The 17,897-nt window shown below is 34.6% G+C and overlaps 2 protein-coding genes across 5 annotated transcripts; both read right to left on the bottom strand.

Annotated features, from left to right (window-relative positions):
• Positions 1-471: 471 nt before the first annotated feature.
• Positions 472-14,586, bottom strand: LOC126688811 (pleiotropic drug resistance protein 3-like). 4 transcript variants are annotated; one of them, XM_050383670.1, is made up of 26 exons: positions 14,436-14,586; positions 14,249-14,318; positions 11,467-11,614; positions 11,055-11,178; positions 10,629-10,714; positions 9,678-9,762; positions 9,054-9,213; positions 8,873-8,949; positions 8,317-8,370; positions 8,110-8,200; positions 7,652-7,953; positions 7,289-7,570; positions 6,869-7,182; positions 6,277-6,437; positions 6,091-6,194; positions 5,403-5,556; positions 5,177-5,314; positions 4,969-5,042; positions 4,524-4,856; positions 4,137-4,427; positions 3,137-3,220; positions 2,884-3,017; positions 2,353-2,580; positions 1,839-2,010; positions 1,061-1,315; positions 472-826 (listed from the first exon to the last, which is right to left on the bottom strand). In XM_050383670.1, the coding sequence occupies exons 2-26, from the start codon at positions 14,313-14,315 to the stop codon at positions 560-562; spliced, it is 4,185 nt and encodes a 1,394-aa protein (XP_050239627.1). In that variant the 5' UTR covers positions 14,316-14,318; positions 14,436-14,586; the 3' UTR covers positions 472-559. The 4 variants fall into 4 exon arrangements, with proteins under 4 accessions (XP_050239627.1, XP_050239625.1, XP_050239626.1 ...); XM_050383668.1 differs by lacking the exons at positions 14,249-14,318; positions 14,436-14,586 and having other exon boundaries at positions 4,578-4,856; positions 11,467-12,690; XM_050383669.1 differs by lacking the exons at positions 14,249-14,318; positions 14,436-14,586 and having other exon boundaries at positions 6,277-6,377; positions 11,467-12,690.
• LOC126688812 (pentatricopeptide repeat-containing protein At3g06430, chloroplastic) lies at positions 14,363-17,895 on the bottom strand. Its single transcript, XM_050383671.1, has 2 exons — positions 17,412-17,895; positions 14,363-15,841 (listed from the first exon to the last, which is right to left on the bottom strand). Exons 1-2 carry the CDS (start codon positions 17,850-17,852, stop codon positions 14,705-14,707), a joined length of 1,578 nt encoding a protein of 525 aa, XP_050239628.1. The 5' UTR covers positions 17,853-17,895; the 3' UTR covers positions 14,363-14,704.
• Between the last annotated feature and the right edge of the window lie 2 nt (positions 17,896-17,897).

The following is a 17,897-nucleotide window of genomic DNA, read 5'->3' as shown; positions in this document are numbered from 1 at the left end:
CATTTGCTTCATATATGGATTTAAGATGGAGGCTTGGAATCCCATTAGTGACCAACATTTGAATTGACACGTTCGCCTATATGGAGGCACTATATTGATGTGATGTATTGCTTGCTCGAATATTAGCGGAAATAATCCTTATGCTGGATCATGCAATGACTAGAGACCAACTTCTTTTAAACAGCATCCCTTTCTCATGTTAATCTTCACCTTGAAATGGATACTTTCTATCTCAAAAGAGTCAAAAGTGAATGCAGAGGATTATGATCCAGTTAAAGTGTGGTGGCATTTGTTTGTATTTTTTCCCTGGTATTACTTGCTAAGTAAAAAAATAATAATATGAATTTCAAATTAATTCACAATTAGGATTAATTTCCGTTGAGTACAGAGGGTTTGCCTATTCCAAATAGAGAATCTCCATGACATGAGTATTATGATTTATGTTGATGGTTCAACATAATATGAACATGATAGATGTGAAATATATTTTCTTGAAAATAACTCATAATAACAATTGTAACATCCATATGTGTGGAATAAGAATACATCTTGACCACATTTACCTCCTTTGGAAGTTCAGTTTCCCAATACAGTATGCAAAAAGAGAGGCAAAGACAATGGGGAAGACAATAAGAACAACAGCAACAACACCTAAAAGATTGTGATGAAACCCAAAGTAGTCCTCTAAGAAAGCAGAAACTGTTGTTGTCTCTCCAAATGCTGATATTTCTTTGTCTATATCTCCATATTGCGAAGTCAGCATACCATTCAGTGCCCAAGATGTGGGACATAAATAATACAACCAAAGCCACCACTTTGGAATATGCTGCAACAACGGAGGAACAACATTTTTGAGTTACTTTTGATGCTTGACATATTCAAATCTCACCATCCACATGCAAGTTATAATTTTACACAAGTTTACATTATTTTTATTGTGAGTGTATATACAACAATAAAATTCCACTTCAAGAAATTATAAAAAACCGAGTAGTTGACATACTTAGTTGATCTCAAACGTAAAGACTAAAAGATTTTGGGTTGATGAGTCATAACTTACAGGTCTTGGTACAATGAACCCAGAGAACAAATTCAGCATTGTGTAGGAAGATGAAGCTACAATGGAAGCCACCTGAACATTTGGTGTCAATGAGACCAGAAGCATTCCTAGGTAATTGAAGTATAGCAGCGTACAGAACATGCTGTAGAATGACCAGAATATCTTATAGGCTGACCAGTATAAACCAATCATAGGGTATGTGATGATCACGTAGAGAACTGCTTGAGTGAACAAGTAGGGAACCTCAATTAACACCTAAAAAAAATCAATCCAAGTTACTTGAATTAAAATATTGCTAGGTACATCAAAGTATTCAGAATTTAAAAAGGGAGATTATGAGCTGTTGAATTAGTTTCATCCATTCTCTAAATTTCTAACAATTTATGAAATATCTTCATTAAATCCATTTTTAAAGGTTTGAGACCCATTCTCTGCTTAACTTTAACATTTCAATATACTAAAAAAAAAAAAATTAGGGTGTGTTTGAATACCACTTATTTTGCTAAAAACTGAAAACACTGTAACAAAATAATTTTTAAATATGTGAATAGTGCCATGGGACCCATTTTTAATGAAAGTTTATTGAAAAAAAAGATTTGTGGGTCCCGTGAATAGTGCACAGGACCCACTGGAAACACACCACAGCCACAGAATGTGCATCTAAAAAAGAAAAAGAAAAAAACGCAGACACAAGACGCTGCCTTTTCATCAGTACTCAAACGGGTACTTAATTGTAATCAAGAATTTAGTTTAATTAATTTTCATGAGAGCTTTGAACCTGTGCCAATGAGTAGGCCCATGAAGAGTACATTCCTGCAAATCTTTCTCGGTACAAAACGGTCCGCTCTGTTGCAACGATAGGCAGAACCGTTGAGCAATTGTTTATGCCAAAGAAGACAACTGCAGTGAACATTGAACCAAGGACATTGAAGATGTCCTGCTGGGTGTTTCTACCAAAAAGAGAAAAAGTGTCAAGTCAGTTATTTCACAATGATTTCCTACTTCGGCTTCATATTGTAGCAATGTAGAGCATAAATTTATATACTAAAAACAAAAAAGATTGAGAATCATACTCTTCATCATCACCCAGGAAAAAGTCAATAGTATGATAAAGGTTGTAAAATATTCATAAGAATTATGTAATGCATCAATGAAGTAACTTAGATTATAGCTTGCAATGAGCAAGGGCTGATAAAGGAGTGGGAAGCAGATTTAGTTTCTGAGTGGACTTGGATCAATTTTATATTGTTCAAATGGTGTATGAAAACATAAATGCAATTGTCCCAACTAACATTTTCTCTCCTTTCTTCCAGAACAGTATTCCAAACAGAAGAGACGAGGCAGACAGCAAAATAAAGCGCATCAAATTGTATGAAGGACTTCGCCAATAGGACAAGTGTTGCTTCCATAAGCACGCTTTGAACTGCTCCCAACCAGTTTGTGGAAAGCGGGTAGGAAAATGCAATTCCCTTGAACCAGTGGATGGTGAACTCAATTGCTTAACCAACTCTTTGTTTTGCCTACAGTCAGAAAAGCAAGATTCATATTTAAGACAAGCTCTAAAATTTTTGTATCAAATAAATTTTATGAAAAAATTGTATACATTGTTAAAAAATAAATAAATAAGTATAATTCTTATCTATAGTATCCATTGATCATGATTTATGTTCTTTGCAAAGAATGCAGTATACTCTACATAAACAATTGTAGACACATATACATGTAAACATGCTACCCAATAAGGACGCATCAAGAAACTCGGTATGGTAGGTGACAGCGATAAAGACGCTTTTATGCAGTGGCTTATAAAATGGTGTACTTACTCATATAAAGTGGACCCCCTATAAATTTGTGCAAAATCTACACCAAGTTCAGCTTCAGCAGATTTTGAAGTAACTTCTAGCATCCATGTTGCTGGATTATAATTGTCTTTAATAGCAGGCACCCCAGGGATAATCTACAGAAAAATTGCCGTGGAGAAGAATCCAGACTAATTTTGTCACAGGTATGATATTGTATTTGATTGACAACAATAAAAGATTAACATGAAATATAAAAGTTGCATAATTAACTGACCTCAAAGTACTCAATAACCTGACTTGAGTGCTGCCCTAGTGAGCCAAAATAAATTATGTGGCCTCCATTTTTCATTAGAACCAACTGCAGTATAGTTAAACTTAGATATGAATCAATGTTACCACATCACATCGATATTAAATTATTCATAAGGATGATAAAAAATAAAATAAAATAAAATAAATCAACATGATCATATTTTCTGAAACAGCAAATAGTTTTTTTTTTTTTTTGGGTTGGGGGTGGGGGGGGGGGGGGGAGTGAGGGAAGTAAAACTGAACATATAAATGTAAATTGGTAAAGATTAAATAAATATAACTGGATTAAACTTAGAATATTGAATTGTAAGATCCCAATCTTTGAAGATAGTAAAACCTCTTTATAAGAATTCTCACCAAAAGAGTTCAAAGGATGCAAGATCATGCATAACACGTCACTTTGGAAAGAGATGTACACTAACAATGAAACAGTGAGTTATCTGTCCGTGAATAATGCAAGTAGCACACCTGCAAATCTTCAATCTTACTGAACAAGCTTGGATGAGTATATCAACTTGTTTTTGTGCACTCCTCTTAACAAGATGTGAAAATTGCACCAAATGGGAATTAGGTCAAAGTGTCATAAAAAATAAAAAAGGATTAACTCTTCCAAGCTGAGATGAAACTTAAAGAAGATTATCATCTATAAAATATTTGAAGTTGATAATTTCTTTGTTCTTATAATATGAAGATATTTCAAGCAATTATGTAAAACATTTTTTTGACCGTTACAATGAGGGAGGGGGAATTTGAACCTTGGATGTCTCCATTGAAAATATCAAGAGGTGATAACTAGTTGAGCTACAAAACTCTTGGCAAGCAATTATGTAAAACATGGGACATATACAACTAAACCATAAATAATTTATATACAAGTTATACCAAGGGAAGCATGTTATGAAACATATTCAAATTTCCTCACTTCATTGCATTATGAAACTAGGTTATGAACATTATTTTACCTCATCAAATGCCTCAAAGATATCAATACTTGGTTGGTGGATGGTGCACACAACTGTTCGTCCTGTTTCAACAATATTCTTGACTGCTCTCATAACAATTGCAGCTGCCCTTGCATCTAAACCTGAAGTTGGTTCGTCCATGAATATGATAGAAGGATTGGCCACAAGCTCCACAGCTATAGTCAGCCGTTTACGCTGCTCAGTTGATAAACCACTAACACCTGGAATTCCTACTAAAGAATCCTTGATCCCATCAAGCTCAATAGTTTCAAGTACTTCATTTATGAATTCCTGGGGGAAATTGCAAAAAGAAATTTCAGTGAAATTCATTTAAATGAACAATTCTGAGACAAAATATTTGATTATGAAGAAAAACAGATACCATACTGCTTTAATAAATGAATCAATCTGAGATGAGAGCCGCAGCCAAGCAGAATATACCACTGATTCTTCTACAGTAATTTGTGGAGAATGTATATCTGTTTGCTCACAGTAACCCGATATCCTAGCAAATGTGTCTTGTACCTTTGGGTGCCCACCAATTCTAATCTCTCCTTCAATGGTACCACTGGTTTTCCTTCCAGAAAGAACATCCATAAGAGTTGTTTTCCCTGCTCCACTGACACCCATCAAAGCTGTCAGAATGCCTGGTCTGAATGCACCTGTAATGTCAGAAAGAAGCTGGAGCTTTTTCTGCGTAAAACCATGCCTTCGCATTTCCTGAGACCAAAATTATGTCAAAATAATTTATTTCAGTTTAGATAGCTCTCACTCCTAGTCCTTGTATTTTATAACTAAGGATATGTAGTAAAACTAGCTCTATTATAATTACCAAAGGGGTATCAACATAATACTGCATGTCATGAAATGTTACAGTTAAGGGCTCAAAAGGTAGAATCATCCTTCCTGAAAATTTGAGGAACAACAAAATTTCATAAATGTGGAAAAACATATCTTAACTTGACAGAAGATGTAGAATGAACTTACTGATCTAGTATTATATAGAATATGGAATAATCAGGACAAAAAGACTTTCTCACCCTTTCTAGGTTCTAAAGTAGTTTTAGGAGAAGCACCAGTTGGTGTCTGGTCTCTATTTAAATTGTTGTGGCTGTCTTTTTTTCCTTGAAGTTGAGAGTGCTTATCATAAGAAATAAGAGCACGAGACTTTCCTGGAGCTGAATGTAAATTGAAGTGAAAGTTAACATACATGCTAGAATATTTTGTTTCTTTCAGTGTCCACGTAAGCAAAGGAGATGCTCTTACACTTTAAGAAAGTTAATGCCAAGGTAAAACCAACATTAAATAGTACTGTGAACCCAGTTAAGGCAGCGATTGATATCCAATAAAAATAACCGTCAAAGTTTAATCCATGACTTTCTAGTGCTTGTTGCCCAAGAGTAGTGTTTACAGACAGATTCTGTGAAAAAGAAAAAGGAGCAAAGAATCAGTAGTTGATGGATGAACAGCTTCACATATTTGTAAGAAAAGTATAATAGGGTTTACTTTTTTGCAGGTTTCCAATTTGAATAGGAAAAGCCTCATTCAAAAAGAATGAGGAAAATGAAAGGGAAAGTCTTTAGAATGCTAAAAAAAGGATACCCTTTTAAGCATTTATTAGTATTTTCCTTTCCTTTACCTTGCTCTTTCAAACATCCGAAGGGAGTTTTATGAGAAAATATTTACAGGGAAACTTTCCCAAGAAAAAGGCAGAACTTCAAGGTTTTCATTATTACAATAAAATGAAGCCAAACAGGAAAACTTCAATTGCCAAAAGTTCTTCCAAGAAGAACTTTCCATGAAATCAAACAAATCCATGTAAACCAAATGAAAATCATAAAATTTGAGCCTTATAACTGTCCTATTGGCCCAACCAAAAAAATTGCATCACTCTTGCATTTTTTTTTCTTTTTTTCTTGGTTATAGCACAACAATGAAAGTGATTAAATTTCACCTTTTCCCATCGAGGAGAAAGGAATTCATTCACAGTGAGGCCTATCTCCCCATATGACAAAGGAGAAATCCAAAATCCCCACTCCAACCAAGCAGGCATAGAGGCTGCAACCAAAAATATGCTAAGCACAACCATCTGAATAAATTTCATCGGCTTGAATATGAGAAAAGGTAAGAAAAATCTTACATTTTGGGATAACAAAGCCACCAAATAATAAAACAACTATTATGGACAGGCTACCAGCTGTCATAGAAGCAACCGCAGTTTGGAAGAGTGAGGCAATAAATCTGAACATGGATATTGACATTAGATGCACAGTCAAGAGTAGAAGGAACTGGCGGAAGAACCTAAGAAACATGGATAAACAGATGTAAAAATTGAGATAATTATGAATAATAAAAAATTATACTGAAGAGTATCTAATAAGAAGAAACAGCAGCACTCACCATCTACATCTTGTTATCAACCAGAAACATATTTAATATTCAATGTACAACCTAGGAGAAAGCAAAAGCCACCATAGAATGTTGTCTAGGTATAAGATCTCATACATCAATATTAACAAGCATATAGTTGCATTCCAAGTGATACAAATATATTATTCATAATTATCTAAGTTTCTTAAAAACTTCTAGTAGCTTTACTGAACCTACAAGCATGGAAGTAATCATATAAAGTTTTGCCCTCAATTTAACAGTATATCGCTCAAGATTTCATCTCAGACAGAATGGAACATTTCTTTCTTTTTTGATAGATGAACTTTTCATCTAGATCTCACCTTCCAACCTCAGGGCTGTACCCAATGACATAGTATGTAAGAGCTGTCCAGACAAAAGCTTCCAAGAATGATAACGGAACTTTTAGGATGGCAGAAGGAATTGCATAAGCCCAAGCAGGATAAAAGAACAAATCTTTTTGTTTGTAGAAAACTGCAAGTCTTGAGACAGTCATGGGAAGTTCTGGAAATCCATCAACAAGAAGAATGAGGAGCGCATAGAATAATGACCCCATATAATAATTTGCATGGGTTGAGTCAACGGCCATTTCAGTTCGAAGGAAAACAGTCATTGTTATTGAAGCAATGATGACTAACTGCAGGTAGAAGAATACCAAAATAAAAATAAAAAATATGAATAAGAGGGGTCAGAGTGGAAGCTAAATAAAATTGACAGAGAAACATTCAAACAAAAAGAGCTACCTGTGTTGATTTGAATACATAAATAAAAGAATTCCTTCTCATGAGAAGAAATTCCCTCCTTGTACAAGCTTTAAAAAGTCCCCATTTAGTTAATGAGTATGGTCTAGAGGATAGAGCGTTCTTGTGGCTGTGAGACTTATCAAATGGCTTAGAGAGCTCTTCATCTAACTTGTGGCTGAGATGGGAATCTTTGAATATTTTAGCAAACTGATCAACAGAAACATAACTGTAGGGTTGATCTGTTTTGTGCCAATACTGTGCTTGATCTTTACTAGAGATAACCTGAAGCAAAAGAATATAGAAACCAGTTACGATTGTATGACGAGAAATAGTTGGATATGCAAATATGAACGACAAATCTACCTCCTGAAGGAAGTCAGCAGCACTTTTCCTGTCTGGACACTTAAACCCACAATCCTCAAAGAATTTGAGAACACAAGTGCGTGGACCATGATACACAATCTTCCCTTCTGCCATCAAGATAATGTCATCAAAGAGATCAAAGGTCTCTGGTGCAGGCTGAAGAAGTGAAATCAATGCAGTGGCGTCAATGATATGTGCCAAGTGCTGAAGGCAAGAAACAATCTGGAAAGTGGTGGAACTGTCTAAGCCATTTGATATTTCATCCATAAATAGGGCTTTTGTTGGTCCCACAATCATCTCACCTAGATAATGCAAAATAAATCAACAATCATATTGATTCAATCCCTTGAAATTTAAAAGTACAACTTATTCAGGAATAGAATATTACATATAACATTATTTTAAGCCTATGCTACAAAGATTCATCATCTACAAACTTTGCATAATCTCCACACTACCTATGGTCAACCTTTTCTTTTGACCACCAGATATGCCTCTTCTTACATGATCTCCAACCAAAGTGTCTGTGCAGATATCGATACCAAGGATCTGTAAGACACATTAATACGGAAAAAAAAAAAAAAAAAAAGGATTGAGAGTGGTTCTTAAAAAAAGAGATGAAGACATGATATTGAGCTCTGCACAAGCAACCTAGAAAACTATACCTTTAGGATGTAGTCTGTCTGAAGGGAAGTCTTCAAACCCTTAACTGATATTGCCTGAACCATTGGAATAGAGAACATTGCATTAATCATTTTAAGGATATAAAAATAAATAAATTACATGCTGTATGAATGCCGCATTGATTAGCTTACTAAAATAAACTTCTTATTGTATAAATGTTTTCTGTAATGATGATCTAACTGAGTCCAACCTTACTTAGAGCTGAATAGCAAAAATGGATTTATGTAGCCAACCCCTAGGAATCAGGATCTAAGGCTGTCTTTGAGGACAATAGAGAGGAAACAAAACTTCTAACTTATGGTTTCCCTCTTAAGCATTTGAAATATTTACTTCAATTTACTTTCCTTTCATTCTTTCAAGGAAAAAAAATGAACGGGATAAACTGTACTCTTACATATGAAAGAAACAAACTTGTTCAACCACATCAATGTCCAATAAGTTATTTCTGCTTAATATTTTGGCTTTGCTGAAGTTGTGAAAGCGTGGTGAGAAGCTATGTATACATGATGAGGAAGTTTTATGTATGCTATATGGTACCTTCATGTAAGCATCTACATCAGGATCTGGGATAATCTCTTCCTGCTTCTCCCTTTGTGTGACTTCCTTGATAATGTCTTTCATGCATAAATAAAAACTACTCATCAACATCAATTTGAAACCTGCTTGATAAAAATCCTGCATTAAAATCACCATTTTTGCTCGGCCAAGGAGTTCTCACCAACTCGGCTTCCTACACCCTGACAGCATGCAGAGAAATCAAGTGTTTCCCTTACAGTCAGCTCTGGAATATGCAGGTCATGTTGGCTTACGTATGCCGCCGTTTTCTGAGGAACAAATTCTTCCAGCAAATAGCCATTGTAAGATATTTCCCCACTAACCTGATCAAAGAAAAACCATGAAAAAAGTCAAAATAAAATTTAAAGGCACACAGATCTGAGATAATGCTATAAGTGTTAATACTGATGTAGATAGAAAGAACAGAAAGAGTTTCAAACAGCCCAATAATGACATTTTATTTTGTTTACACGTAGGTTGTTAAGAATGCATTAGTTCAAGAAGAATTTAAAGATGCAATTCATATTGCATACTGATCAAGTGAAAACAAGTATAAAGTAACTGAATAGTCTAGTGCATATAATCATGTTTTTATAGGATCTGATGTAAACACCAATTATTTGAATGCAATTTCCTTTGACATTTCAGGATGAATTATTATGAGATAGCTTGAATGAGTCTTTAAAAGTTCAAAAGCTATTTTGTTGAGCTCCAATTCTCTAAAGAAAGCCAATGTATTGTTTTTCTAGGACCTTGCAAAGGTCTCAAAAAGATTTAAAGACTGAACCTTTAGAGAATGACTTAGCTTTCCTGACAGAGCCAACAATAGTGTAGTTTTGCCACATCCTGGAGGGCCAAGCAATAAAGTCATCCTGCAGCAAAGACAAGCCAAAGTTAGTCAACTTTCACCTTTCTTAAACTTCTATTCTTTCCTTCCTAAGGAGCACCAAAAAAGTGATAATGTGAAACTCTTCCATTTTTCACTCCATAGGAATTTTTTAGAAGGTATGTGAACCGATTGGATGAAGATATCAGTCAGTGATAAGGAATATAAGAAATCAGCTGATCTCTCTTAAGGACAGATAGTAAAATGTGTGATACATGCAATAGGTACAACTGATTAATTCTGCAATCAGTACCTTTGTACTGAGGTCTCGAGAATGTGGGTCAATTACAATCTCAAAAAGTGAAAGCATCCCTCCAGATTGTGACTTCCATTAACTTTGGAAGTTTATATAATAAAATCTATAAATAGACCAAAAATCATTGGCTACAATAATCAGCATGCATAAGCCAGAGATATCATATGGACTAACTAAACTGTAGAAGTACCTATATGTTTCTTTTCATGGAGAGTAGAACTCATCGTTTTGTTCATCACCTTTTTGTGTGTATTATCAGCAAATTGGACAAAATCTAATTTGAAAGGATATTTGACCCAAACTAAATCATGTCATGTTTAAATCTGAAGGAGTCATATATATCCATATTTTCAAACTTACTGCAACAAACAGAGCTTTAGAAACATAGTCTTTTGTAACTGAAATTTAAAAAGTCTATTTCATTACCAAAAAGAAATATGAACTCATGGAAGTTTGAATATCCCCTTCATCGTCCCCTTGGGGCCAATAGTTACTTCTCAAAAAGAAAAAAGAAATATGAATTCATGGACAATATCCTTTCAATTAGTGAAAGTTTTTTTTTTTTTTTTTTTTGAGTGCTAAATTTTGCTAAATACCTTCCGGGCTTAATAATGCCACTGACATCTTTGATGATGCTTATCTTGGCTTGTTGAGTTTTTGAACCTGGAAGCTTGGCAAGGCCCTGCCACAAACAGAAAGCTCCAATGCCTTAAAAATTTATAAATAAAAGACTCTAGTGGACAATTTGTTTTGAGTTCTTAAAGTCAAGCGGTACAGGTCCATTTCCATGCTTATCCAAAAGATGAATCAGTGAATATGACAAATACAAAATGGGCATCAAGCATTGAGGTATTCACAACATAAGACCAAAGATCATTTTGCAAGGAAGTACCTAATGTAATGACTACCACAGGATATAATATGCATGTCAAATATTTGTTTTTGCTCTCACATCTCCAGAGGGTCAGCGACTAAATTAAATAGTAAATATGGAAGTCACTCCTACAAGTCAAGATACTTACTGAAATCATGCTTTTTAGGGTGTTCCAGAGAGTGGGGAGGGGCTTGCCATGAACTACCTCACACTCTGCATCTACACAGAGATTCTCATATCTCACTTCAACAGTAGGCAATTTTACTCCAACTCTGCAAATCAATAATTAACCATAAACAATGAATTATCAGACTATTATAGATGCAGCATTAAATTTAAGCTCATCAAGACAAGGAGATTTGATTCCACTCTAGAGACAACTTTTCTGGAAACAATCAGACATCCAATAAGAAGCAAACTTAACCACATATTTTAGAATATATTATGCATAACAAAATAGATGTACATGGTATGCACATTCATATTAATTTACAAACATGTGTATGTTTGTGCAATATATGTTAATAGATACATGAATATCATGTGAAAAAAAAGGTTACTTGTCAATTCTCCTTCTAAGCTTTTGCAATAACCGGAGGTTATCATTTTCGATGTGTTTGATAAGCTTCTCTACAAAAATATGCCTTTCTTGAGCTCCAAGTTTGGTAACATCAACCATGTGTTTCCCTTTAGCATCTTCATCTGCACCTGTGCCACCATAAACATCAAACAAAGCTGAAGTAATTCTCTCAAAAGTGGGTAGTCTCTGAATTGAAGCCCATTGCAACTCATATTCATCATTGTCATCAATATCATGTTCAGACTTTACAGCAGAACTGCTCCCAAAACTTAAGGCATGGCTTCTAAATGAAGACCTTATACTTCTTCCAATCTCTGCTAACTCAACTTGCAGAGCCTCTATCTCACCTGGTCCTCCCAGCTGAGCCATTATTGGATAAGCTGAAAAGCTTCAAACTCATACATATATAACGAGAAAGATGAGAGAAAAACACATAATGCAAAGTGCAATGTAATGTATTATCTTAGGAAGTTGATTGCTGTTGAACAGGCCATTTATAGACATGACTAATATTTGTAAGGAAAAAAGCATCATTTGATTTACACCTTTTCCTCCTAATACATTAATTAAATATCAAATAATTTTTCAGATATGATTAAGATTCACAAGGAAAAGGAAATAATAGAATAAAACATGGACAAAAGAATATATCCATGTACAAAACAGCAAGCTTCATTCAGTTACTGCTAGACCGTTAAATCTTTGTATATGGAAGAATTGATTCCACTGACTTCTTTCAACCAAAGTATGATAAGCACATCTTTGACCCGGACCAAGGTTTTCATGTTCATGGACTATTTGAATAATATTAGGTTCAGCGCCATGAACCATGTCTAATTACTTTTTAAAATGTAGGCAACAATCATGCATGCAAACTTCCATAGAATTCAACAGTTCTATGGCAGAAATCTGGAAAGATCACACACAAGCATGTCACATTTATTTTTTAAAAGTGGTTTAAATAATTCCAATCCACATCTGACTCCAATGTGTTGATCCCATGCCTCTTGAAAAAGTGGGCCCCATACAAGTATTAACAACAAAGCTATAAATAAGAGTGTGAATAGAATCTACATCTGACTTGGGTTGTTGTAACTGAGCTCTCAAAGAAAGACAGTCAAGGAATTAGACATTATCAGCATCCTGTTTATACACTCAACAGAAATGCAATTTGACATTCGGAAAGCTCAAGATAGGGATTATGTTGCTTAATTAATGGAAGGGCATGGGACGGCACAGGATAAAGAAATTTTTTTAATGCTAGATAGGCCATTGGGGGCAATTTGACAAACAGTTAACACACAAACACAATATAACTCATCAAAGACATCATAACCTTATTGATCGCGTGTTGTGCTTAACCTTAGTTGGCAACATTTTATTCTTTTGAGTGAGGCCCAATATTGGCAATATGCAGAACATATTATCCTATGCATTAAATTTGTGATTGAATTTCACCAACATACTGTGTCTATAACATGTAATATATTTCACCCTTTTTTTTTTAAGTTAGGATAGTATTTAAAACTTATGGCATCCGCTCCATGATGATTGTTCTTTATCATCAAACTAAGATACCAATTGATTTTTTGTGTAGGATGGGATTGAATTCAAATCTCTTATTTGGTGACAAGAGATTTTACAACCCACTATATTTCACATTTTAAATGCATATAATATGAGAATGAATGTAGGCAATAATATTTATTACCAACAAATACCAAGTGTTATCTTATACATTAAACTTTGTATGTGAGGATGGTGTCACATTATGATAAAAATATATTATAGCGTGCAAGTGCAAAACCGTTTTGCCATTACTTGTATCTTAATAAAAATTACGTGAAATAATACCGTCCAAGTGCAAATCCTTCTGCCATTACCTTGATATTAATAAAAAACATAAAAAGGTTGTTTTTTTACTTCAAACGGCTGACACATTCACTCTTTTTTATTTTATGGGATAAAATAGAATGATATAACAATATAGTACGTTGAAAATCCATAACAAATCCAAAAAAAATTAGACTCAATCTTGGCATTATTGTTTTTTGTATTTATATGAAGGGAGAGAAGTGACCCGAATATATATATTAATAAAAAAAAAATTGAAGAAAGAGTTTAGTGGGTAGTCTTTGCTCAATTCTCTTTTTTTTTTTTCTTTTCTTTTTTTCTTTTTTTGATAGGATTTTGCTCAATTCTCTTATTAATAAATAACTCAACTCTCTTCTTTTTTTATTTTTCTTTTTTTTCGAGAAAAACTCAACTCTCTTCTTAACTTCCTCAATTTCAAATATAATGTCTACTAACCCAGAAGACACATAAATAATTACAAGCAAATCTCAACATCAATTTCATAACAAATTTTAAGTAGTACATTATTATTAACTGTTATTGGTGAGCAAAAAATTAGTTCTAGTAGTGGGTTCAAATTAGAATCAATTATTTAGGATTTTTAATATAAATAATGTGAACGGAGCAAATTTTTTTTTTTGGTCTGCGTGCTTGTTGTGTCTAAGTAAATCAATTAGACACAAAATACCGAGCATAAGTTCTTTCTTATATTTGGAAAATCTTGCATCCTAGGTCTTTTTCTTTTTTTGTATAAATAAGTTAACAAATTGGGATTAAGTGTAGCTGTTATTAAATAAAATAAGACGAGATCTGAATCTAGATTTTTTATGCAAAGACAAAATTTTACCAGTTCATCTATCTGAAAAACTTTGCATCATAGTCAAAAAAATATATCAAATGGAACTTACCCACATCCGCCAACAAGCAAATACCAAACGAAGATGCATTGATAGGACACAAGAAAGCCGTGTACATCAACTATAACACAATAAGAATAATTCCATTTTAGGAGGCAGAACAAAGGAAATAACCACAAATTTGGCATTTTAGATGAAAAAAAAAAGAGTTGAAATTTCAAAACAATTAAAGAATCACCTCAAGTTTGCAAAGAGGGACTAATCATGTCTATTAACACATCAACTATGTACAAAAGGTACCAAGATTATTCCCCCTCATATATCAGGGATGTTTAAAGGGTTATACAGTACTTCAGAAAGACTTGCAGACACACAGCAATTGTTGTTATCCATCCGAAGCTGATCAATCAGTAACCCGCTGGTAGTGCCCAGTGCCTCATCATAAGAACAATTCAGCTAGACCCACAAAAAGGTAGAAGATAAAAAACAAGCAGTTATGTTAAGTTTTCAATCGATGTCAACCATAGAGTCAATTTCAACGGCATCATCACTTCTATGAACATCTGCCATCATCTCCAGCTCCAAATCATAGATCTTGTCATTCATACCTTCCTTTCTATATGCCTCGACCATGATAGAGTACGTTGTGGAATTTGGTTGACATTGCTTATCTTTCATCCGCGTAAAAACTCTCTCCATTTCCATCAAATCATTTGCCTTTGCACAAGCTGATATAACCGCATTATAAAAAGAGGCATTCTCAGGTATCTCAAACTTCCCAGCTAACTGTGCACTGCTAATCACCTTATTGAAGAGACCTGCATTGGCATATCCATTAATAAGACAGCAGAAAGTCTTGGTGTCTGCTTTCATACCCTCAGCACGCATCTGATCAAATGTGTACTCCATGTGCTTTGCATCCCCAGCATCTGCAAAAGCCTCGATCACATTGTTGTAAGTAGATGTTGTCCATGGAAATTGAAGCTTCCTCATGTATTCCATCACAGATGACATTTTGTCATACATTCGTTTTTTCCCATAAGCACCAATCAGGATATTAAAAGTGCGTGTTTCAGGCTCAATCCCAAAATTGCGAAATTTCTCATACCATTTCTCCATCATATCAAGCTGACCCTTGTTACCAAACACACTAAGGATAGTGTTCATTGTCCAGACATCAGGTTTACATGTTCTGCTCTCCAGCATCCCTGATAGCACCTTTTCCATTTGGTCAAATTTCCCCGCCTTACCATAACCATTTAACACAATGTTCTGTGTGACTGTGTTTGGAGTTATTAACCTTTCAGCCATTTCTTCATACAAGGACTCAACTAGTTCAAATTGACAAGCATCCACACAAGGTTTTATCAAGGTACTGTAAGTAAAAACATCAGGTTGACAATGGGGGAGGGTCTTCATTTGATTAAGAATTGAGAATGCCTCTTCAATTTGATTTTTCCGACAATACGCCGCAAGTAAAGCTGTGTAAAGTTCAGAAGTAGGTTCCAATCCTTCTTCAACCATTTCGTCAAAAAGTTGTCTTGCACGATGGGGTTCGCCAGATTTTCCAAGCAAAACAAGGAGCTTCATGTAAGTCCCTTCTTTAGGTTGATAAAAGGGTTGTTCTCTGAGCATCTCAAAAACCTGAACAGTCAAAGTAACCACTGCTGCACATAAGAGCTAAAACAACCAGATTTTGATTTGAACCTACTGATAGGACATAGTTATACAACTTATACTTATAAGATAGTAAACGTCAAAATGTGGGAATGCTTCTTTATAGTTTATAAACAAGAGGTGGAAGAACAAAAGGCTATGTTCTGGTAAAATTCACATTCCAGCAGAGCCAATATAATAAGCATTTAAAACACTTTTTCACAAGAAAATACTTGCAAGTTTGAAACTTGATAAAAGCTACCATTTTTTTTTTAGCTAAGCAAGTGAAGAAGGAGATGAGTGGATGAAGCTTATAAGCATTAGCTCAAACCCACCCCCAAAAAAAATTACTCCAACATCTAAGGTAGTTTAGGCACTTATACGTACATATCACCACTAACTACTTAGTGCTCATTTGGCATTGCCGTCAAAAGTAGAGGCTTTGGTGTTTTTAGTGTTTTGCAAATTACAGTAAATAGTATTTTGAAATTCTGGATTTATAAATAATGAGCGCTAAAAGCTCCAAATATCAGCTTTGGCAAAGTTCTTTTTCATCTTTAAGGACCCCTTTAAAGCTCTTTAACAAAATTGGCAAATGTTTGGCAATTTCTGCTAAAAGAGCTTTAAAGCTCTCAAAGCACTTAACATACCACAAGACACACCCAAAGAGCTTTAGAGCTCTCAAAACTCTTTTCTGGATGTGTGTAACCATGTGAACTTAGAGCTCATCAACCAGAAAGGAGATTTAAGAGCCCTAAAAAGCTTTTTGGAAGAAAAAAGAGGTCGATAAAAAGTGGTTAAGTTCCATTAAGCTTTTTTTTAAATCAAAAAATAAAAAACCTACTAGATATAGCAGAAATCCAGATCTTTTCAGACAAAACTTGTTATTGCTTCTAGGGAACCAAGACCTCCTACTTTGAGAGGGAGTCCAGACCTCCATGTTAGACTATCTAAAAATTTGTAACTTAGAAATTCAAGACAGTTCTTTATATATTGTTAACATATGAATTTATACAAGGCAGTCTTCTAAATAGATAAAAATAAATACTAACTCCCTATAATCTATCAATCAAACTAATTGTAATCCTAACTAATCTCAATCAAAACTAAGTTTTTGAAAAAATAAAACCTATCTCTATCATTATTTATTCAATACTAATTGAAATAAATTAAGCACCTAACAAAACTTTACAATTTTTTTTTTTTTTTTTGGGATAAGAACAAAACTTCGCAATTCTATTCACTAGAATTTACCAAACTTTCAGCTTCACTACTAAAGCTTTAATTCATACAGAAATGCCAAAAGGGCACAAGACCAATTGGGCTCCATTTTTTTTTTTTTTTTTGGGCTTAGTTGACAGCACAAAACCACTAGTTACTTGAAAGAAATAGTGGAGCATTTCTAAGATAAAGTCTAAGCAAGATTGAGTGATAAGAATTTTATTGTTCAAATTGTTACAATATTCACATCAACATTCAAATACCCAGAAACCAAAACCACAGTCTTATTAGCCTAGCAGCAAAATAAAGAACAAAAAAAGAGAGTAAAGGGTCAAACCTGAAGGGCTTGGAGCCATTGTTTCTTTTGGATAAGTTCAGACAAGGTTTCAGTGACAGTGTTAGCCCAGGCCTTGGCGTTGTTCTTGCGGTCCAATTTCTTCTTCACATTCTTGAGAGGTGTCTTCCTCTTTGAAGTACCATATATTGAGGTTTCTGAAAACCCAGGGAACTCACCTTGCTTCCAGTGCTTCTTTTTGGCCACTGAAGATGATGAAGATGAAGTGGTGGTGGTGGTTTTGGGTGGAGGTGGTGCAAATGCACAGTGGATGAAGGTAGATGGTTTTGGGTGATGGGGTCTGAGGTTGGTGGAGGGGAAAGAGGTGTTGTTGATGAGTGAAGATGAGAATGAGAGAGAGATTGAAGCCATGACTGACTGTCTACTGTCTCTGTGATTTTTCCCTGATGAAAGTGGTGGGTTTGTGGGTTTTAGGAGGGGCATCCAAATGACTTCTTTGGCCTTATCTTCAACTCTTCATGTCCAAAT

The sequence above is a fragment of the Quercus robur genome, chromosome 6, assembly GCF_932294415.1.
Source record: "Quercus robur chromosome 6, dhQueRobu3.1, whole genome shotgun sequence".
NCBI classification, from domain to species: Eukaryota; Viridiplantae; Streptophyta; class Magnoliopsida; order Fagales; family Fagaceae; genus Quercus; species Quercus robur.
Note: the sequence above shows the minus strand (reverse complement) of the source record. Positions and strands in the feature narration are given on the sequence as shown.

Excerpts from the sequence above, each read along its gene's own strand:
- LOC126688811 (XM_050383667.1), bottom strand. The coding sequence starts at position 11,855 with ATGGCTCAGCTGGGAGGACCAGGTGAGATAGAGGCTCTGCAAGTTGAG. Across the intron at positions 8,201-8,316 it reads AGACAGACTACATCCTAAAG|ATCCTTGGTATCGATATCTG; the intron begins GTATAGTTTTCT and ends TGTGTCTTACAG. Across the intron at positions 5,315-5,402 it reads GGCATTAACTTTCTTAAAGT|CTCCAGGAAAGTCTCGTGCT; the intron begins GTAAGAGCATCT and ends ATTTACATTCAG.
- LOC126688812 (XM_050383671.1), bottom strand. The coding sequence starts at position 17,852 with ATGCCCCTCCTAAAACCCACAAACCCACCACTTTCATCAGGGAAAAAT. Across the intron at positions 15,842-17,411 it reads AATGGCTCCAAGCCCTTCAG|GTTTTTGAGATGCTCAGAGA; the intron begins GTTTGACCCTTT and ends TTGACTGTTCAG.